Source organism: Eurytemora carolleeae, unplaced genomic scaffold (genome assembly GCF_000591075.1).
Source record: "Eurytemora carolleeae unplaced genomic scaffold, Eaff_2.0 scaffold343, whole genome shotgun sequence".
Taxonomy (NCBI): Eukaryota; Metazoa; Arthropoda; class Copepoda; order Calanoida; family Temoridae; genus Eurytemora; species Eurytemora carolleeae.
The window spans coordinates 264675-286116 of record NW_019396238.1 but is presented as its reverse complement, the minus strand read 5'-3'; the positions used below and the strand labels follow the sequence as shown (position 1 = coordinate 286116).

The window sequence follows — 21442 nt, the reverse complement described above, 5'->3', positions numbered from 1 at the left end:
ATACAGCAGTACAGCTAGATTTAAGGAGTACATGCATAAAATTTTGAAGAAATTAAAGTTGGGGTAAAATTAATTATTAAAAGTTCTAATTATAGTTAAATCTATATTTACAATTTACAAGATTTTTTGCAATACAAATTTACTTTTAATTCGTTCGAAGTACTTGGTTGGTAAATTCTTTTTTAAATAGTTTTATCTCATTTCTTTCCCTTTATCAAAGGAAAAACACATCTTAAAATCAAAAAAACCCTGTTATTCGTTAAAATTAAACAATATTAAATAAAATCTTTTCTGGAAGCTTACATATTTCACCATTGAGTAAAAAATGGTTACATTACATTTGAAAATAATTTGAACACAATTTAAAAACACTAAAATTAAAATTACAAAAACAGTCTTCCTAAGTACAACAATAGTACAATTTAAATAGATTCTAGTACAATAGATGGCAACGCAAAATTTGTACACTCTCANGGGGGGGGGGGGGGGGGGGGGTCCCCCTTTATTTCTTTAAATGTGATACAAATCTACAAAAATTAATACATTTTTGGAAAGCCCTTGAGCTCTACTTAAATAATCTACTAAAAAAATTTGCAAACTTAAAAAATTTCAAATATTTAATGCAATATCAAGTTGTTGAGCAAATCATGTGAAGAAGAAAAAAGTGCGCGAAATATGGTAAATTATAAATTTTTGATGAGACCTTGCCACGGCGAACTCAAATATGCAAAAATATTTGCAAAATTTTTAAAACTAAATTTGTATTCAAGAAAAACTGAAAATGTGCAAATTCTCTTTAAAGGCATCTGTGCAAAATCTATGCAAAATTGTCCAATCTGCTTCCCTTCGTTCAAGGCTCTCCAAACATTCCGAAGAGCTATACAAAGTCGAAATCCAATGACAGGAAGTGGGTTCAAATATAGATTCAGTCGAATAAAGGAAAAGTTAGGCATTCAGGCAGTTGGTTGGTATAAAAGCCCCACTTCAAGTCTGAAGTGAGGGACATGTGATAGTTAGAAAAGTAAAAATATTTAAACAGCCTCAGACTAATACTTATCGAGTTATCTTCAAAAACGTCAGGAGGGATCCCAGGGACCCCCCCCCCCCTCCAGCCGAAACAAGATTATCACTTGTGACATCGTGTATAATTGGTCCATTTCTCTGTTGCCACCTATTGTACTTATAGTAATCTATTTTGTTCAACTTAAAATATAAAAAAGCCCTCTTGTAATATTGATCTCTGTACAGATTAATGATTTAAAATAAAGTCTCCTGTGGAGTTAAATCAAAAATTTAGAAGGGACTGCGGACTCTTTATTTATAGGGTGGCATTCACGATTCGCAACGGTTCCCTGAGCCCGCGATTTAAAAGCTTCGACTCGAGTCGTAATTCCTTAAACCCAACTTTAAGACCCAATCTTCGACCCAACTCTAACGACAGCTTGTGTCACGTGATTGACAGCTGCAAGATATTCGGCCCAATGAAAATAAAACCGACCTTGATTGGTTTTATATTAGTGGAGAATAAGGCTAAATGTTGCGTCTTGTTCTCATGAAAACTGGCAATGCGCCAATTCCTACCATGAAAATCCACCAAATAAACCGGTTTTTTGAATTCAACTCTGTTGAAAATATGAGCAGCTTTAATTTGAAAGCTCAAGCCGTAAATAAGGTCCAACGACAGCTTATACCCGAGCCGTATTTCCCGAATTTTTTAAATCGCGGGCTCTGAACTGCTTTGTCTAATCAAGAGTTGAGATAACTATTATTAGTACTTGGAAAAATTGATTATTTTCAACTGTGGTTTTTTTAAGGAAAAATGGTTGGAATCAAACTGCACACAGTGAACAACCTACAAAAGCTTCCAAACTATTGATTAGAAAAGGTTATGCGAGTACTGTTGTGAATCTTGTATAAATGGAGAAACTGTAGATTGATATTAATTGTGTAAATTTATCTACGACTTGAAATTGAAAAAACTAAAAATTTTGTTAAAATTCTTTGACTACAATGGTTGACAAGTTTACTTGGTTGTAAATCACATATGGATTTGAGTTGGATTAAGGGTGTTCAAAATCCCTGAATTCTTTGGTGAACCAAACGATTAGAAACAATATGATACAATCTTTATTCAAATCTATTAAGCTTAGTTTATCCAACCTTATAGAAGTAACTGGGGTTAAATTTATCATCGAGGACTTCATTCAAGTAATAACTTCAATATTAAAGACCTTATTAAAGTAAGTGCAGCAATTAAAGTCAGTCATTAAGACTTAATTGAAGTATTCCTGCAGTTAACGTAAGTATTTTTGACTTGATTAAAAAAATAACTGTTGTTAACTTCAATATTGAGGACTTCATTGAAATTAGTGGTGCAGTTAAGGATTTAATATAGGGAGTAAAGACTTATTTTAAGGGCCCTGCCATTTGTCGGAACAAAAATAATGGTACCTTTTGCTTGATCATAGACGGCTGATATAAGCTGACTTTTTATAAAATGAAAATAGAGTGCTGGGAAGAGTGTATACATCAAACAGGGTTACCCACAAAGAATGAGACTTCAGATACGATTGTACGGATTTATACTGTCTGTTTCCTTATATTCAGGATTCCCTGCTACTGTAAACTTGTATGCTTCTTTGCCAAATATTTATATAAGCCATTAAATTATTTTATCTAAGGCAGAATACTTAATTTAACCTTGGAATCGTCACATTTTAAGAGTTTACTGTCGTCTTTACAGTATCATCCTTTGATGGGTAATCCTGTACATCCCACAGTTCTCATGCACTCGTGTTTCAGAGAGAAAAAGGGATAACCCAGTTGTCGAAAAGCAGAAAATGTTTAAAGGGTACAACTGTAATTCGACAAATGGAGAGTCAATTTAAATCACGTGAACAGTCCCATCAAAGTAATCAATGGGGTGAAAAGTGTGTGGAATATAATTCTAAAGCAATGTACAATTTCAAACAAACCAGTATAAGGGACGGTTCAAATAATTACATTTAATCAAACGAGGAAGATGTGTGCATAAGCACATTGCACTGGGATATTTATTGCAAGACTGAAATTTTGTAAATTTTTAACGGGGTTACTGGTGTTAACCATAAATTCTAAAATAAATAAACTAAATTTATAAAGTTTCGATATGCAAATTTTATCTTCATTTTAATACAATTTTTTTTTTGGAGAAATTTTATAACTTTTTTACGTTTTTTTCCCAGCCACCGATATACAGGCCTGGGTGAGTTAAAAAGTGTGATTAGAGTAATCTTTATCAAAACAATTATTTTTTCCAATGCATGTATTATGCATGGAATTTTTAGAAATATTTTGGAATATTGTTTAAATTTTTTTAAAAACTCCCATGGTACCACTTAAAAATCCGCGAACCCTGAATTGGTAACTGTTAACTGTGTTATTTTTATGTTCAACTGAACCAAGCTGAACAGTAAATCGGATCTATAATATCAAAAAATGTTGGGGATGAATATAACTCTCAATTGGTCAGACCGATCTTGATCTATATATAAACTTGGCTTGTCTGTCTGTTTGTTTGTTAAACTAATTTTCAATACTCTGGGGGAAAACAATAACAGGCAAGTTTGTACATCTTTTTCGTTATTTAATACTCATTCGAGTAAGGGTGGAGGGGAGGAGTGATTTATCATAAAAAATATATACCCCTGCCTTGTTCTCTAGCTCATTATCATCCATAGCATGGAACATATACCTCTCCCCCTCCTCCGCCTTCCTCTTCTTCTTCAACTTCAACTCCTTCAGGGTCTTCTTCTTAGAGGGGCGACCCTTCCTGATCCCCTTCCCCCCAGTGAAGGGTGAATATGTAACCTTGTATTCGTCCATGGACATATTGTGTGCTCTACGGACATGTTTTCGTATACCCTGCAGGTTAAACAGTAGTTCAGATTCACACACCCGGCACCTGAACAATATTTTTATATTAAACAATAGTTCAGATTCACACACCCGGCACCTGAACAATATTTTTATATTTAACAATAGTTCAGATTCACACACCCGGCACCTGAACAATATTTTTATATTAGACAGTAGTTCAGATTCACACATACACTTTGGTATTTTTTAGGTTTTCGGGTTAGTAGGGATATGTGTATATAACAACCGTTAGTTAATTTCTTCTTTAAAAAAAAAGATATATTTAACATATTCTCATGTTGATATGTTCTTTAATAAAATAATGTATATACCTGTGATAGGTCTTGAGCACAAACTCATTCCTTCCTCCACTCCCAGGTTTAGACTTGTGATTCAACTCTGAGTGTTTTCCTAATCTATCCTGATACATCTCCTTCCCGCATACATTACACCTGATTTCAGACAGATTAAAGGGACTGTAAACAAAATTCAATGTACATCTCCATTCATAGCGTAACAAGTAGAGTCTAGTACAGAATTAACATAAAATTAAGCATTTCTAATGTAGAGTAGAATTAACAAAGGGTAAAGAATTTCCAATGTAGGGAAGAATTAACATAGAATTAAGAATTTCTAATGTAGAGCGGAATTAACAAAGAGTAAAGAAATTCCAATGTAGGGAAGAATTAACATAGAATTAAGAATTTCTAATGTAGAGTAGAATTAACAAAGGGAATGAATTTCCAATGTAGGGAAGAATTAACATAGAATTAAGAATTTCTAATGTAGAGCGGAATTAACAAAGAGTAAAGAAATTCCAATGTAGGGCAGAATTAACATAGAATTGAGAATTTGTAAAGTAGAGTAGAATTAATAAAGAGAAAAGAATTTCCAATGTAGGGAAGACTTAACATAGAATTAAGAATTTCTAATACAGAGTAGAATTAACAAAGAGTAAAGAATTTCTACTGAGGAGAAGTATTAACATAAATTTCTAATTAACCTGCAGATGCATCTTTCATCAAGATTATCAGTGAAAATTTTCTCTCTTTCCTCCTCCTTGGGGGGCGGGGGCAGCATTTCTACACCTTGAAAAACAGGATTAAAGGGATTGTTTCATTAATCAAGTAATGTGAGAGATACCAAATATTGAAAAGAATAATGCCAATGCTTACACAGATAATAAAGTGATTTGTCCCCCTCAGAAGTAAACGGAATTAATAATTATAATTCTAAAAACAGATCATAAATGTCAAATATATAGAGTATACAAGTCCAACATTTAAATTGAAAAATTTATTATAAAGGGACTGAACCTGAGAAAGCTGGATATTTTATATTTATCTATTAAAGGGACTGAACCTGAAAAAGCTGGATATTATATATTTATCTATTAAAGGGATTGAACCTGAGAAAGCTGGATATTATATATTTATCTATTAAAGGGACTGTACCTGAGAAAGCTGGATATTATATATTTATCTATTAAAGGGACTGAACCTTTGAAAGCTGGATATCATATATTTATCTATTAAAGGGACTGTACCCGAGAAAGCTGGATATTATATATTTATCTATTAAAGGGAATGTACCTGAGAAAGCCGGATGTTATATATTTATCTATTAAAGGGACTGAACCTGAGAAAGCTGGATATTATATATTTATCTATTAAAGGGACTGAACCTGAGAAAGCTGGATATTATCTATTAAAGGGACTGAACCTGAGAAAGCTGGATATTATATATTTATCTATTAAAGGGACTGAACCTGAGAAAGCTGGATATTATATATTTATCCATTAAAGTGACTGAACCTGAGAAAGCTGGATATTTTATATTTATCTATAAAAGGGACTGAACCTGAGAAAGCTGGATATTTTATATTTATCTATTAAAGGGACTGAACCTGAGAAAGCTGGATATTATATGTTTATCTATTAAAGGGACTGAACCTGAGAAAGCTGGCTATTACATATTTATCTATTAAAGGGACTGTACCTGAGAAAGCTGTATATTATATATTTATCTATTAAAGGGACTGAACCTGAGAAAGCTGGATATTATATATTTATCTATTAAAGGGACTGAACCTGAGAAAGCTGGATGTTATATATTTATCTATTGAAGGGACTGTACCTGAGAAAGCTGGATATTTGAACCTGAGAAAGCTGATATTATATATTTATCTATTAAAGGGACTGTACCTGAGAAAGCTGGATATTATATATTTATCTATTAAAGGGACTGTACCTGAGAAAGCTGGATATTATATATTTATCTATTAAAGGGACTGAACCTGAGAAAGCTGGATATTATATATTTATCTATTAAAGGGACTGTACCTGAGAAAGCTGGATATTATATATTTATCTATTAAAGGGACTGTACCTGAGAAAGCTGGATATTGTCTCTTATACTCCGTCATGGTAAGTTTATGGTTTTGAATGAGATGATTGCTAATGTTTAACATTGAAAACGGGAAATCAGTCTCGCAAACTTTACACCTTAACAGTAACGATATAAAAATATATCTTTAAAATCCAGGCGCGTATACAGGAGGAATATGGAGGCTACCCTCTCCCTGGACTATGATTTTCAAGGGGGGGGGGGGTTCAGTGCCATCTGTTAATACATCTGTCAATCTGTTTATACATATTTATATCTGATTATACTTCTTAATATCTGTTTATACGTCATTTAATCTGTTTATACACCTTTCAATCTGTTAATATGTTTATACTTCTTTCAATCTGTTTATACATCTTTATATCTGTGCATACATAATACATATATATATTAGTTGAATGAACTTTTATCCTTACTTGTAATATATAAGTTTAGTGAACTGGTAATTATCCTTGCTGCTGACACCATGCTTCTTCCTGATGTGTTTCATGATAAGATGATGAAGATGTTCATCTCCACACACCTTACACGCGCATATACACATATCCTGTACAAAGTCATTTTACTTAATAATAAACATAGAAGGATCAGGGTTAAGGTAGTGATCTGAATGAGGAACATGGTTATGATAATGATTTTGATTATGCATTTATTGTGATCAATTTCAAGATTAGAATTAAGAACGGGATTAGGATCAGAATTAAGAACGGGATTAGGATCAGAATTAAGAACGGGATTAGGATCAGAATTAAGAACGGGATTAGGATCGGGATTAAGAACGGAATTAGGATCGGAATTTATAACAGAATACGCATTTTGAAATCAATTGAGAATTAATAAAAACAAATACAAAAATCAGTGCTACACAAATACCAAGAAACGACATTTGGATTTTGCAAGGACTGCCACTAGACATAGTTTCATGTTCGATTCACAACGTCCACTTTAAACCACTATCTGAGTAATATCGTTGTCTATCAATGTTCTTTTTTCTTCATTGTCTTAACAACATAAATCAAATCAAATCAGACTTTCAGGGATGGCCTACTACCACAAAAACATTATCGAATGCCTTAACTAATTCACAAGTGTAACCACGGATAAATATAATAAAATTTCAGCTAGCACAATAGGGATATCTTACTCATCAGAAAAAGGTTGAATAGGAACCGTTTTGAAACAGATATGATACTCTACTAAGGGATTTTCATTTGAATTTGATTCTTCAGTTCCTTTATGTTTCCAAAATTACCTCTGGATCATAGAATTACCTTTGGATCATAGAATTACCTTTGGATCATAGAATTACCTCTGGATAATAGAATTACCTTAGGATCATAGAATTACCTTTTGATCATAGAATTACCTTTGGATCATAGAATTACCTTTGGATCATTGAATTACCTTTGGATCATAGAATTACCTTTGGATCATAGGATTACCTTTGGATCATAGAATTACCTTTGGATCATAGAATTACCTTTGGATCAAAGGATTACCTTTGGATCATAGAATTACCTTTGGATCATGGAATTACCTTTAGATCATAGGATTACTTTTGGATCATAGATTTACCTTTGGATCATAGAATTACCTTTGGATCATAGAATTACCTTTGGATCATTGTCATAGGATTACCTTTGGATCATCTGAGAATATTTTCTCTTGTTCCGGAATCCCTTCAGGAGAAGTTTCCTCCTCAAAAGCAGCATGTTTACTCCTTCAAACTCAGCTTATGTGCCTAGATCACATTAAACTAAAGTAGATTAATATCTAGCATGTTTAGCTCTATACTCCTTTAAACTCAAGAGCTAATGAGTATGTTTACCTCCAATAGGTTTAATTTTCACTATTTGATTTTCAAAATAAAAATAAGAAAAATAATAAAAAAAATCACAAAAGGTGTTTTAAACCAAAACCCCGCGGTTATTTAAAGAGAAACATCAATGATTAATGAGTGTGGCTCTGAGCGAATTTTTTAGGTCCAAAAATTGGTATCTCATGTGTATCCATCTATCAATATCTATATATAAATTTGGCTTGTCTGTCTGTCTGTTATTATTTATATATATATTACATATGTAATAAATGTATATGTATATTTAAATATATAGTACCAAAAAAAATACTTTACGCTTGGTCTAAAAAATGTAAATATGAATACATTGACTTTTGTTGGAAAACTTCCAAGCATTGTAAATAAGTAAACAATCCCTTTAAAGGGACTGTTCGCGAAAAATGAAAGGGGGTATAGGCTTAATGCGAAAAAAAGCGCTTTTTGATCGCTACTAGTCTTACTTCTATTTGTTGCGTCTATAAGGAGAAAATTGTTAAAGACGTCTCATACAGAATTACTTAGAGCCCATACAAATTGAGAAAATTGCAACATAGGACTTAGACCGTAAAAAATCAATTTAATTTCAAACAAATCATTTAGATATTACAACCTATAGTCATCGATTATCTTTCGGCACATTTGTATATAGTTTATATTTTATAATATTTTTTAATATGTTTTGAATTTGATTATTTCTCTTGTCGCTTGCGCAACTATCTAAGAATGCCGCGCACCACTCACATTTTTCGAAATCCGTTAATACGTTTTCTAAAAACGTTTGAATAAAATCTTTTTTTTAAACTATTTATAATACCTGGTAAACATGACGGCGGATACTCTCAAAACTGAACAAAAGTGCTGAGTCACAAATCTTACATCTGAATTAACAACAGTTTAAAATAAATTTTAAATTTATCCAAATTTTAGCAGAAATGATTATACGAATTCGGGGTTGTATGTTTTCTTGGCATTTCATTTTCATCTATTTTCCCTTGATAAATTTCTCTTTACAAAAATGGAAAATATGTGAAATAATTTGAATTTTAGGTAAAAATCTTTATAAAAGGGGGTAAAATTTGCCATCTCTTAACCAATTATCATTTGTAGCCCTTTTCAAATTTCATGAATCGTGAATATTTAAAAATTTATCTAAATGAATTAATCAGGTATTAAATAGAATATAGAAACGAAATGAATCAAACTTATCAAAACAAAATTAAAATTCACTAAAAATATTTTGTTAATAGATTTTCAAAAAAAAATTCTTTCCCGACTAAAATCTAACTTTTCTACATGTAAATTGTACATTTACATATTACGAACCCCATCCCGGGTAAGGGTAGGTTTCCACCACCATTTCTATACAAGTTGACAAGTTGGGTAGGCAATGTTTCTAATCATGACAATAAATAAATAACTTTAATCTTGAGTAAAAATTTTATGCCACTACGTCAAAAAAAATTGTTAAATTTTTCATTACACACAAAAACTAAGATTTTAAAAAAGCTGTGCTCGTTTACTGCATAGCGGAAGCTTGGTCTGCATAGTGAAGGCTCGGTCTGCCTAGCAAATCTGGGATGCTCGTGTCTGCCTAGCGGAGGCTCATAGCGTCCGGGGGTTACCTCCCTCACCCTGGCGGTCACAAAGGCTTTTTAAAATTCCAAGGCAACGCCGGGCACATCAGCTAATGTTACATGTATTACCTGTAATAAGTTTCCCGAACGTATTCATACTGGGACTTGGTTAGATTACAACTATGCTTGCTCTTCATGTGTTTCTTCAGAAGATGATGCAATACTTCCTCATCACAAATCTTGCATTTACACAAGCTCATCTCACTAAATGAAATAAATCTTAAAAAGGAGAAAATATAAGCATAACACGAGATAAAATGTGCAACAAGATGTTTGTTCATATGTCAAGTACTGTAGTTACTGTAGTAAAAGACATTCATGGGGTAGTATAAAGTGATAGTTTTTCGAAACTGTTGCAAAAATTCTCGAGAAACTTGTAATAAAAGCATCAATTTTTTCAGGATTCTAAGACGACTTAACAAAAAATAGTAACACGGGGGGGCATTTAAATTCATTTTGCGCTTTTACCACATTCGTTTTTTATTCTTTAATCTGAACGTCTAAACAACCATTAGGCAAGACATGGCTGTCCTAAGGTCCTTGTTGGTTATTAGACAATTGACAGTTATATTGGACAGAGTAAAATATTGGATTCCATTGGCTTGATCTTAGTGGTTAAAATCAATGCGTAATCATTCAATAAGCAAATATCCCTAACCTGAGTTTATCTGAGAATGTTTTTGAGTTTGCCATGAGAAAATACGCTATCTGTTCTTTACTAATGTTGAAGGTGTTGAGCGCCGGGTTTAGGGAACCGGGGTAGCCAGGTATAAAGGGCAGGAACTGGTTCTCATGGTTCACCAGGTGGGAAAAATTCTTTAACCTGGGCAGGGGAGGCAGAACCCTAAACAATAAATGGTTACTTTCAGAGCATATTGGGTTACCTCCAAGCTTTAACGCTCAATATACGCGAAGAATTATTATAGAATTTTGGATTTTCTGCGTGCACAAAATGATAGTGCGGGACCCGAGGTCGGAAATAACGATAAATGGGAGCTAAAGTTGCATATCTAGTTAGACAATATTAAGTTAAAAATTAAATTAAATTATTGACTAATTTAGAAATAAGATGAAGTTGGGGTGATATTATTAATTAATTTGAGAAAAGGAAAAACCAAGATAAGCGAAAGTTTACATTCAAATATTTAAAAATTTAGTGAAAATGCTAAAAAAAAGAACAAATGGGTATGAAAAAGTAAAAAAAATGGAAGATATTCGAAATGTGCGAACCTGGACATGTCTAGAGCATTGTTGAGGGTGGATGAGGCGGAGGCAGGGGCGGAACTACTGGCGGAGGAATTATTGGAAGGAGTTTCACTGGTGTTAGAACTATTCTCCTCTACCTCACAACCTAGATTTAACTTATTGTTTGTGTTTTTTATGTAACACACCATTTTTAAATTTTTTGTGTGCGTGCATGTGTGTGTGGGGACTGGAGGGGAGTACTTTTAACTCATTGAGAAAACATTTTAAATAAGTTAATCGACTTCAAAGAATGAAAAAGCAATAAAAAAAACAGGGTAGGTTAGTATAATTAGTTATTTTAAATTAAGTTAACGAGCATGGGAAATGTTTAAGCACTCCACTCAAAATAAATATTTTTTGAGTTGGAAAATAAATTAATGAAATGTTGGGAAAATGAAAATGACAAAAATTTTGGCCCGGATTTTTTTACGATTTTTGAAAATTTGTATAAGATTTTCTAAACCACAAAAAAGCGGAATGTTTCAGTTGTTTGATGTGCGAAGGAAAAAACGGCTTAAAAGCAACATTAAATAGCTAAAATTCTTGCTAGAAAAGTCCAGTAATATAAAATCATCTACACACTATATTAACATACTCTTATTTTTTATAAACCGCTTAATGGTCCCACCTGTGAAAGCCTGACATGAGTTCTTATAATCCTGCATGGAGAGAGTATGATGGTTCCAAAGATGATTTCTGATGCTGTCCAGACTAAATAGGACTTCTGACAAACATATCTTGCACCTAAAAATAAATCAGTTGGATGTTTGGAGGTGGAGGGCAAAAATAGAGAACGACACCATAAATATTTTCAATTATCATAATTTGATTAAATTAATTTTTATATTATTGATTTTAAACGTTTCTGAAACACTCCAGCAATCAAATTATATCAAATCAGACTTCTAAGGCTGTTCACTCTTTACTATTTTGCAAATAGTCGTAAACATTTGTATGCAAAAAACAGGTATGTATGTAATGTTTAATGCACAATGTTCATGAGCTGTCCAATTAAATCAAATTAAATCATAAGAAATAAAAGCTGTCCAAAGTTATCGCTTTAGAAGGGACCGGACTGTCGATCTATTCTAAGTAAACACTCAATTAAAGAGTTGAATGCTCAATTCACAATGGTACCCTTCTCACTTCTATTTGAGAAACAGTGAGAAAGATATTGTTTTGCTTTTTACAAGAAATGTGTTGATTTTGGAGAAAATTCTTTATTTCCGATAACATAAATCTGCAAGAAGCAAATAAAGAATAAACCAAAATTGAAAAAAAATTCTAAATAAGGGAGAACTGTCAATTTTACCTAGATAAAGGTAAATATGATATCGTTGTGAATCAGACATGCCCAACGGACACGGTATCTTATAAAATGTGGCGTCAATATTTCCTTTCTGAGCAAAGAAATGTAACGCAAGTCGGAAACAAACTGGCTTAAAGCCCTAACAAAGAACACAAACAGTGGGGACTCTGACCTGTAGTAGGTTTGCCTGATGAAGGTGTAGAGGTTCTTCATGTTGGTGTTATGCTTGTACTTCATGTGTTTCTTCACCTTGTGATGCAGAAACGTCTGCTCACAAATATTACATCTACAATACCGTTTATTCAGTTTATATATTACTCAGGAGAGATGAAAATCTCAAGTTTTGAATTAATTTGTTGCCGTGTTTTTTAAATATTAAAAATTTTAACCAGCTGTTAATGAAGAAACAGACTTGGTCCCAGATTTAATAAATGTTAGGAGTAGTTGAACTGGTAAAATGAAATTAACCACTTCTTTTTCAGCTTCAACCAGGCGTACTTCTTCTCCCTATTTTAAAAATTTGGTCCTTGGTTACATAAGTTAGATAGTTAATTAGATAGTATGCCTGTGACCTCTAATATCAGCCAACAAACTTATTCTAATACAGTAAAAACCAGAAAACTGTAGAATAGGAAAACGACATTAGTGCAATACTGAGGTGAATTTGATGTTGCTACAAAGCAAATAGATTTACTAGTAAGTTATTAAACCACTTATTAAGTGAAATGGGTCTGGATACATTGCACAATTTCTGTGTAGATCATTTAAAGTCTAAACTCGAGTTTAAAAGGCGATTTCCTATTCCAGAGTTTTCTGGTTATCACTGTATGATAATTATTTTTCATGTATCACTATTATAAACGGTTCCTGCATAGACACATCTCATTAATATTATCCGTTACAATATGTTGATTGCTGAATGCTTTAAACCTGAAGAAACAAACTTGCAATAATATCACTATTATAAATTTAACTAAGGTAATATTCTAGAACATAAAGTGCCGCAAAAATTGCCCATTACATTATTCAATATTAACAACTCAAATATTTAAGCCCCCAACCACCCCAAAAATCGGGTTATTCGACTGATCATCTAAATCAAGATTGTAAAATCTACACTCTACAATTTCGAATAACAGATAATTGACAAATATTTAACAAAAAAAATCTAATTTGCAAATTTTGAAAATAAAATAATGATAAAAAAGTGAAAATATCATTGTTTGTTTTCCTTGCACGATATTCCGGCATTTTCATATTATGCCGCGTCACCATGTGTTCCCGTAGCGCGGCAAAGTAGAAAGTAATCTCTTTAGAACAGATTTTGCACCTGAAATAATAAAATTAAAATAACAAAAAGATAAAAAAGGAAAAATTATTTTTTAGTTTTGTTGGGGGGAAATATATCAAGAAACTCGTTATATTAAGTTAAATTTACCTTACTTGTCATAGGTTTAATTTACTTAGAATATGTTACACTTCCTAGTAATAGGTTTAAATTACTTCTAATAGATTTAACTTAATTTAGCCGGTTTAACTTATTTGTAATAGGTTTTACTTACTTCTAATAGGTTTACCTTACTTGTAATAGGTTTAGTTCATTCAGAATAAGTTAAACTGCCTTGTAAAAGGTTTAAACTACTTGTAATAGATTTAACTTAATTTTGCAGGTTTAACATACTTGTAATAGGTTTTACCTACTTCTAATAGGTTTACCTTACTTGTAATAGGTTTAGTTTATTCAGAATATGTTACACTTCCTTGTAATAGGTTTAAATTACTTGTAATAAATTCAACTTACTTGTAATAGATTTAAATTACTTGTAACAGATTTAGCTTACTTGTTATAGGTTCAACTTACTTGTAATAGGTTTACCTTCATGTAATAGGTTTAACTTCATGTAATAGGTTTAACTTCATGTAATAGGTTTAACTTACTTGTAATGGTTTTAACTTACTTGTAATAGGTTTAACTTCATGTAATAGGTTTAACTTAGTTGTAATGGTTTTACCTTATTGTTATAGGTTCAACTTACTTGTAATAGGTTCAACTTACTTGTAATAGGTTAATCTTTTATACTTGTGAGTTATTCCTTCCCTTCTACTCTCCTGGTGAACCTCCTTCATTTTAGCATTAATATTCGGTCAAAACAAAATAATCGTGTTACAAAGATAATTGTCCATTTATTGTTCATAATAATTATAACCAGTCAACCATCATTCCAGGGAAAAAAAGGTTGAGCCTGCTTCAAAAATAACCGCCAAAGGTAGAATTTTGAATAACTCTTTTTTAATACATTAAGTAAAATGTGATAATAAGGTTAAACCCATTATATTGACACTATAAATCGGCTGGTTACATACAAACTAATTTAGAACAAAATTATTCCAAAATATCTTAAAACTTTAGGCATAACTCTTGCTAGAGTATTTCAAGCTGGAAATACTCCCCCCAACCCCCCTTGAGCCAAAAAATACCAAATTCTTACAGTGAAATAAGTGCAATTTATATGTTCTTTAGTTTCTGTTCTTACACTTTTATTTAATCTTGGAAAATATGTCAACTGACTTAAGAAAATTTCGATTTCCTTGTTATATTTGACACTTATGACGTCATGTATAACTGATCCATTTTTCTGTTCCAACTTATTGTACTTGATAATCTATTTGCAGAAAATAATGAAATGCTTAGTTCCTTGAGGTGCTTAGAAAGAGTACTCTCAACCAAAGTAAAACCACAGAGAAGACATTCAAATTCACACATTTCATTGAGATTATCCGTCACAATCCGTACTTCTCCATCCTCTCTCTCATCCTGGATAAAAACAAGAGAATACAAAATCATCTTAAATTGTTAAATGTCAGAGACCAAAACTTTCTGAAAAGTTTATTTTAGTAAAGACGAATTTGACTTTAGGGAAAAATACATTGAAATATCCCGTAGTAGAAGAAAAGTTTAATATGGGTATCTAGATTGGCCGTCAATTACAGGCGTTCTAGTTAGTTTTTCGGTATTTTAAAAGATTATGAGGCTCAGAACGTGGTTCTTTATGGACTCTGAACCTTATTTATTAATAGATTTTTATGAATACATCGTTTTTGAGATCTTTTTTTCAAATGCGAATCTTTTAATATCCATAAACTTTAAACTCATATTATGACTTAAAACGTGCAGTACCTGTACTGAAGGAATAACAGGGAGGATTGAAAGGCTGTTTGAATCTCCAGAATTGTTTCCTAAATCCTCTTCATCCTCCATGAATCCCTTCATATAAAAAGTTACTTAGCACATTCTATTTTAAGGTTTTCATCATAGATTAACAACAGTACAGATAGAACAATAGATGTCGTCTTTTTCAAAATTTAAGGGGTTTTCATTTAAAATAACCCTGAGGCAGAAGCCCAAAGGAGTTACGCGCATTTCACGTTGAATTAAAAGACAGAGCTCTAGCTCGATTCGTTAATCAAGCTGTAACTTGCTTTGACTCTGACTATGATTTGAGATCATAGCTACAAGGTTAGATTTCAGATCATAGTCAAAATTCATAAGTCAAATGTCATACGTCAAATGTCATATGTCAAAATTCATAAGTCAAAATTTTGAGGTTGAATTTAGTATGATTTCAGATCTAGTCAAAGTACAAGTAATCTGTTTTATGAAGTCAATCTAAGCTGCTCTTTCTCGACTCCTTTAAAAAGTCGTCTTTGATTTTTGGCCTTAAAATTGTAAAATGATTGATAAATAAAATAAATGGATAGACTAATAAAAACATAGATAGATAGATAGATAGAGATAAAAGATGAAAAATAAAAAGAGAATAACAGAAATAAAAAAATCTATAAAAGGAAATATATGATAAAAAGGTTTATTTTTTGTTATAAAAAATTTTTTTTTTAGTATTCAAAAATAAAAACAAATATTTTCAAGAAAATTTAGATTTTTTATCTATAAAGAATTTTTTAGAATTTTTTTTTTAATTTATTTGTTTAAAAGTTAAAAAAGTTTTTTTTTAAATCGTAGAAATATTTTCATTTTTCTAAACTATGCATCATTGCATATTATTTCTGGTCTCTATTTTCATGTTTTGCAATTTTAGTAGTTTTAATGTCTGCTTATTTGTACCCAAAACCATGTGAATACCTAAAAATAGGAAATAGTATGTTCCCATTTGCTGTGATTTAGCTATGATTTAGGTCCGATTTCAGATCTAACCTAAGCTTCGATCTTGCTCTGATTTTGGACAAACGAATAGAAAATCGTAGCAAAGCTAGGAAGTCGCAGATAAATCATAGCTTGAACCGGACTTCTGTCTCAGGGTTATTGTGAACGTAATGCCCCTAAATCTTGCAAAGACGACAACTTAAGAAAATTTGCTACTCTTGTAATGTCAAATTTTGACCCTGAAAGGAAATATTGGCATAAAAAGACCGAAAAAAGATATAACTGAAATCAGTTCCCTAGGATCTTACCTCTTCATTTGATTCCGCCATTGACATTTCACAGAACATGTTCGGATCACAATCAATATCACTATATCCATCTTCATCATCTCCTCGTTCCCCTCCCTCGCCAGTTCTAGACCTTAGGTTATCATCAGTCAGGTTAGCATCACATAACTCTATCGGAGAGATATCTTCTTGTTCCTCCTCTCCCTCTTCTTCTACCTCCTCCTCCTCCTCTCCTTCTATACTGGCGGGATCACTGGCAGTGCTCTCCATTTTTTTAAGTCTACATATGTTACCAATCAAATAATTTCTTGAGAACATTTTTCCAAATGGTAGCTTCACAAATGTACAATTACAATTGCCCTAGAGCCATTTTCCCAAAATGTAAGTTAAGACTAAAAGAGAAAAGGTTTTAAAATATGTAAAAAAATTTAAATGTTTTAAATTGATTAAATTATTAAAAATTTGTTTCAAGGTTGATATTTTGTTTTATAAAGGTTAATTTTTTGCTTTCCTGATCCTTAAAATCTATATTCTTGTATTGGTATATTCCTAAGTAAATGCTCGAGTAATGAGTTGGATTTAGGAAGAAAGGTATCTAAGGAGTGCTCAGCTAGTAACGAGTTATCGAACGAGATCTCTTTAACGACGGAATTATTGGACGAATGCACTGTAGGAACCTGATACAATATGTTCTTAAAAAAACACTAGTTTATTTTTTGACTCAATTTATAAAAGAAGAGAACTCTCTCCTCAAAATCAAATGTTCAAATCTTAATATCTTTCAATTTGATGGTGATAATTCTAGAAATAATAATAGTACAAAATCAACCATCAAATGTGAAAATTATCAAATGATTAAAACATCATTAGCAAAAAAGACTTTTTGAGATAAGGGAAAATAATCAAATTATTTCGAGAGAATTAAAGACATCTCTTTAAAGGGACTGTAGACGTAACTTTTAGTAACCCTGCATTTAAAGAGAAACAAATCTGTCGTTCGATTCACAAAGCTTGTTAGATTTAGTATAAGTTAAATATTCAAGTTTTTCTGTTTGAAAACTGGTTGTTTTTTATTGTGACTTACACAAGGCGCAACAACAATTGAAGAATTATAAGAATAAAACACTTTTTCAGCAAAGAAAAGGATGATATCTTCATCATTATTGATCAGATTAAGATAACGTATGGTTTAAATAAAGGGTTACTTAAAATTACCACCACAGTCCCTTTAAGGATGGGAAATATATGAAAATATTTGTTCAAGAAGAACATTCCTTGGCATCAGCTAAACATTTACTGGGTTTATCAATCTCCCCGGTGAACCCGTTAAAATTGATCTTGTACTGGGAGAAGGTTAGGTTATGGTAGACTCTGACATGTTGACTTACAGCAGCGTGGGTGAATAGGGTCTCAGCATTACAGATCTTACATCTAGAGCAATATTGTAATTGTCATTGTCATTATTCTCATCCTTATCCTTGAGCATTAAAGGTCTTACATCTAGATTAATATTGTCATTGTCATTGGCATTGTCATTGTCATTCACATTCTTAATGTCATTATTCTAATCTATATCTTTGACCATTGCAGGTCTTATATCTTTATCATTGTCATTGTAATGTCATTGTTATTGTCATCATCATTGTCATTGTCATTATTATCATTTTTAACATTTTTATCATTTTATCATTATTATCATTATTATCATTATTATCATTATTATCAATAATTTCACTACTATTATTATCATCATTATTATCACTATTTTCATCATTATAATTATTATTTTTATCACTATTATCATTATTATGATGAAGCTTGCATACCTGTAGTAAGTGAGCTTTGCATATTCATAAGTAACAAACTCTTGTCTTTTCTTATTATGCGCTCTCAGCAAATGATCTCGCAAAGAGCCATGGGAAAGGGTTCTTTCGCAGATTTTACACTAGAAAAGTTAAAGTTTTTTTTTAATAGAAATCCTCAAAAAATCTTTAAATTTTCAAAAACTTTTTATAATATTTTTCGTTTTTTTTCAAAAACTTTCTCTCTTATTCCTTGACTAGACACATTTCGTTAAGATTGTCTGTGTACAGTTTTGGTTTCTTGCTGACGTCACTGATCCTTACACGTCGGGGACTGGCCTCCGGGGCTTCGACACCGGCCTCCGAGGTGTTGAGGTCAGCCTCCAATGCCTCAGGATCTTCCTCCGGGGCCTCCACACCAGTCTCCTAAAATGTTTTTAATAAAAACACCAACCGTTTAAGGAACTGTGGGTATAATTTTAAGAGAATAAATCAAATCAAATCATGCTTTTAGGGAATACACCCACACACCAAAATTGAAGTGACTATACTAAATCAATAATGAAGTGAGGTCTTACGATTTGTACTTTATGTTTGTAAAATGGTAATCATAAAAGCTTAGTCTGATAAAGATTGAATGAGAATTTGAGAAATCCACGTTGTTTTCTTTGATAACACATTTTTTTAATTGTGGTTTCGTAATAAAATTAAAATTTGCATTGCTTTTTTAACTTAGAAAAGGAAAAAAAGAGAACTTAACACTTTCCGGAAACATTTATAACTTATTTTCCGAGGTAAAACGGAATTTTTTAACATATTTGAAATACACAATACACATTTTCATATCAGGACAAATTAATGTACGAAAAATATTTGAAAAACGCAAAGTTTCATGAAAACCTTTTTCCTGAATGACTGTTTGACATAAGAGTGTTAAACAATTTTTAGCATTAAGATAGGTTAACAGTGGTCTTGAGTTTAAAAATTATGGTCTGCGTATCTCAAATAGGGGAACAATTAAGAATTATCTAATAATGATTCTAATCTTACATCATCATCAATCTCCTCCTCTTCCTCCTCCTCCTCCTCTGCCGTGTTGTCGTTGAGGTCCCCCACCAGCCCACTCCTCAATCCAGCCTGGACATTCAACAAGTCATATATTTTTTATTTATCGGGTCAGTCCCTGTAAAATCAGCCACCCCATCGTAGGCACCATCTCCAATTTTTTACAAACTAAATACAGGAATAGACCTATAGAAGACATGACATAATCCGACATTTGTTACCCCATGTGACCTCATGGTATGGAGTACCAAGGTCAAGATGATGTGGCCTCGCCATGAAGGGTTCTCTATTCAAACAGTCATAGCGTTGTTGTTTATAAAGATATTGACTTGATTTTATTGCTAACTTACAGAAAATAAATAGGGCTTTATTTTTTGTAAAATATAACAGTCCATAGGGGCGCATCAACGAGGTTTTAGTGTATAGAGTGATAATGTACCCTAATCCTTTACTAATTTTATAGGGCATAAACTATACCGAGAGCGTACTGCATATTTGTTTATAATAAGTTGATTCTGGCCTATACCTATAGTATATCAATATTAGTAAACAGTTGTAGATGTACAGTACAGCTAACTGAGCACATAGGTAGAGAACTATCATCCCTCCTGGGGGTAATTAAAGTGGCTGAATTCAAATGGACTGACCCTTTCACATATTTAATAAACAAAAATAAGAAGAACAATGTTGTGGTCTGCTGTATGTTATTGAGTTTAAAGAAACTTAACGACAGTGAGAACCAGAAAACTCTGGAATACGAAGACGACTTTTAGACTAAAGTTATGACATTAAATAATCGAATGATAAGAAAAGTGTAATCAGACCGCAGAACGTACAGGTAGAGATAGTAAGGATCATTGACGCGGACCGCCCTGCCTATCTACCTTGAAAGAGATTTACTTAACAGTCAGCTGCATGTAACTGTATATTTTGAGTTAATCAATCAAAATTGGAAAATAATAGATATCTACGCATAAGTTCCCAGCTCTTTTTAGATAAAATAGCTTACCTCCTGTGCCTGAAGGAAGAGTTCAGGCCTGAGGTTGAGAAGATTGTACGGGAAAAATTGGCTGTACATGTTTACATTTTGTGCATCATAACACTCTTGCACCCAATCCTCTAAAATAGCATATATCTATTATTTCTCGTCTTATATGTTAAGTTAAAGGGAGTGTTCTCGAAAAATTAAATGGGGTTTAGGCTTTCGGTGTAAAATAATCGCTTTTGATCTCTACTAATCTTACTTTTATCTCTTGCGACTATAAGGAGAAAATTGTTAAAAACGACATACAAATTCAGAAAATTGCAATATAAGACTTGCATCGTAAAAAAATTAATTTAATCTCAAACAAATCATTAAGATATAACTACATATAGTCATCGATTATTTTTCGACGCATTCATATATAGTTAAAAATTTTTCATGATATTTTTTATTCGCTTTGTATACAATGCACTTAAAACGCCGAAATAGTTGGCCGCCAGATGTTGTTTTAAGTGCATTGTATATAAAACAAATAACATATATTAAGAAATATTGAATATATACGAATGTGTAATATCTGAATAATTTGTTTGAAATTAAATTGATTATTTTTCAAAACGAGTGGCATATTGCAACTTTCTGAAGTTGTATGGACGCTACAATTTCAGCATAAGTCGTTTTTAACAATTTTCTCCTTATAGACGCAACAGATAGAAGTAAGACTAGTATCGATCAAAAGCGATTCTTTTTAGCCGTAAGCCTATACCCCCTTTCATTTTTAGCAAACACTACTTTTAAATTAAGTTTATCTCC

General features: G+C 32.0%; 2 protein-coding genes and 1 long non-coding RNA gene across 3 annotated transcripts; all 3 read right to left on the bottom strand.

Moving 5' to 3' along the window:
• Nucleotides 1–2109: 2109 nt before the first annotated feature.
• On the bottom strand, nucleotides 2110–3554 carry LOC111699045 (uncharacterized). The gene is made up of 2 exons (XR_002764664.1): nucleotides 2894–3554; nucleotides 2110–2405 (listed from the first exon to the last, which is right to left on the bottom strand). It is a non-coding gene; the product is annotated as an uncharacterized LOC111699045 (long non-coding RNA).
• A 52-nt stretch (nucleotides 3555–3606) lies between these two features.
• Nucleotides 3607–8018, bottom strand: LOC111699042 (uncharacterized). Its single transcript, XM_023469593.1, has 6 exons — nucleotides 7942–8018; nucleotides 6720–6850; nucleotides 6286–6401; nucleotides 4901–4985; nucleotides 4230–4349; nucleotides 3607–3943 (listed from the first exon to the last, which is right to left on the bottom strand). The coding sequence occupies exons 2-6, from the start codon at nucleotides 6845–6847 to the stop codon at nucleotides 3622–3624; spliced, it is 771 nt and encodes a 256-aa protein (XP_023325361.1). The 5' UTR covers nucleotides 6848–6850; nucleotides 7942–8018; the 3' UTR covers nucleotides 3607–3621.
• On the bottom strand, nucleotides 8018–20790 carry LOC111699052 (uncharacterized). The gene is made up of 19 exons (XM_023469605.1): nucleotides 20654–20790; nucleotides 19630–19716; nucleotides 18832–19005; nucleotides 18604–18722; nucleotides 18052–18208; nucleotides 17327–17454; nucleotides 16799–17057; nucleotides 15507–15593; nucleotides 15024–15143; nucleotides 14385–14449; nucleotides 13560–13658; nucleotides 13196–13258; nucleotides 12501–12614; nucleotides 11648–11763; nucleotides 11005–11125; nucleotides 10433–10618; nucleotides 9844–9978; nucleotides 8955–9018; nucleotides 8018–8044 (listed from the first exon to the last, which is right to left on the bottom strand). The coding sequence occupies exons 1-19, from the start codon at nucleotides 20720–20722 to the stop codon at nucleotides 8018–8020; spliced, it is 2190 nt and encodes a 729-aa protein (XP_023325373.1). The 5' UTR covers nucleotides 20723–20790.
• Between the last annotated feature and the right edge of the window lie 652 nt (nucleotides 20791–21442).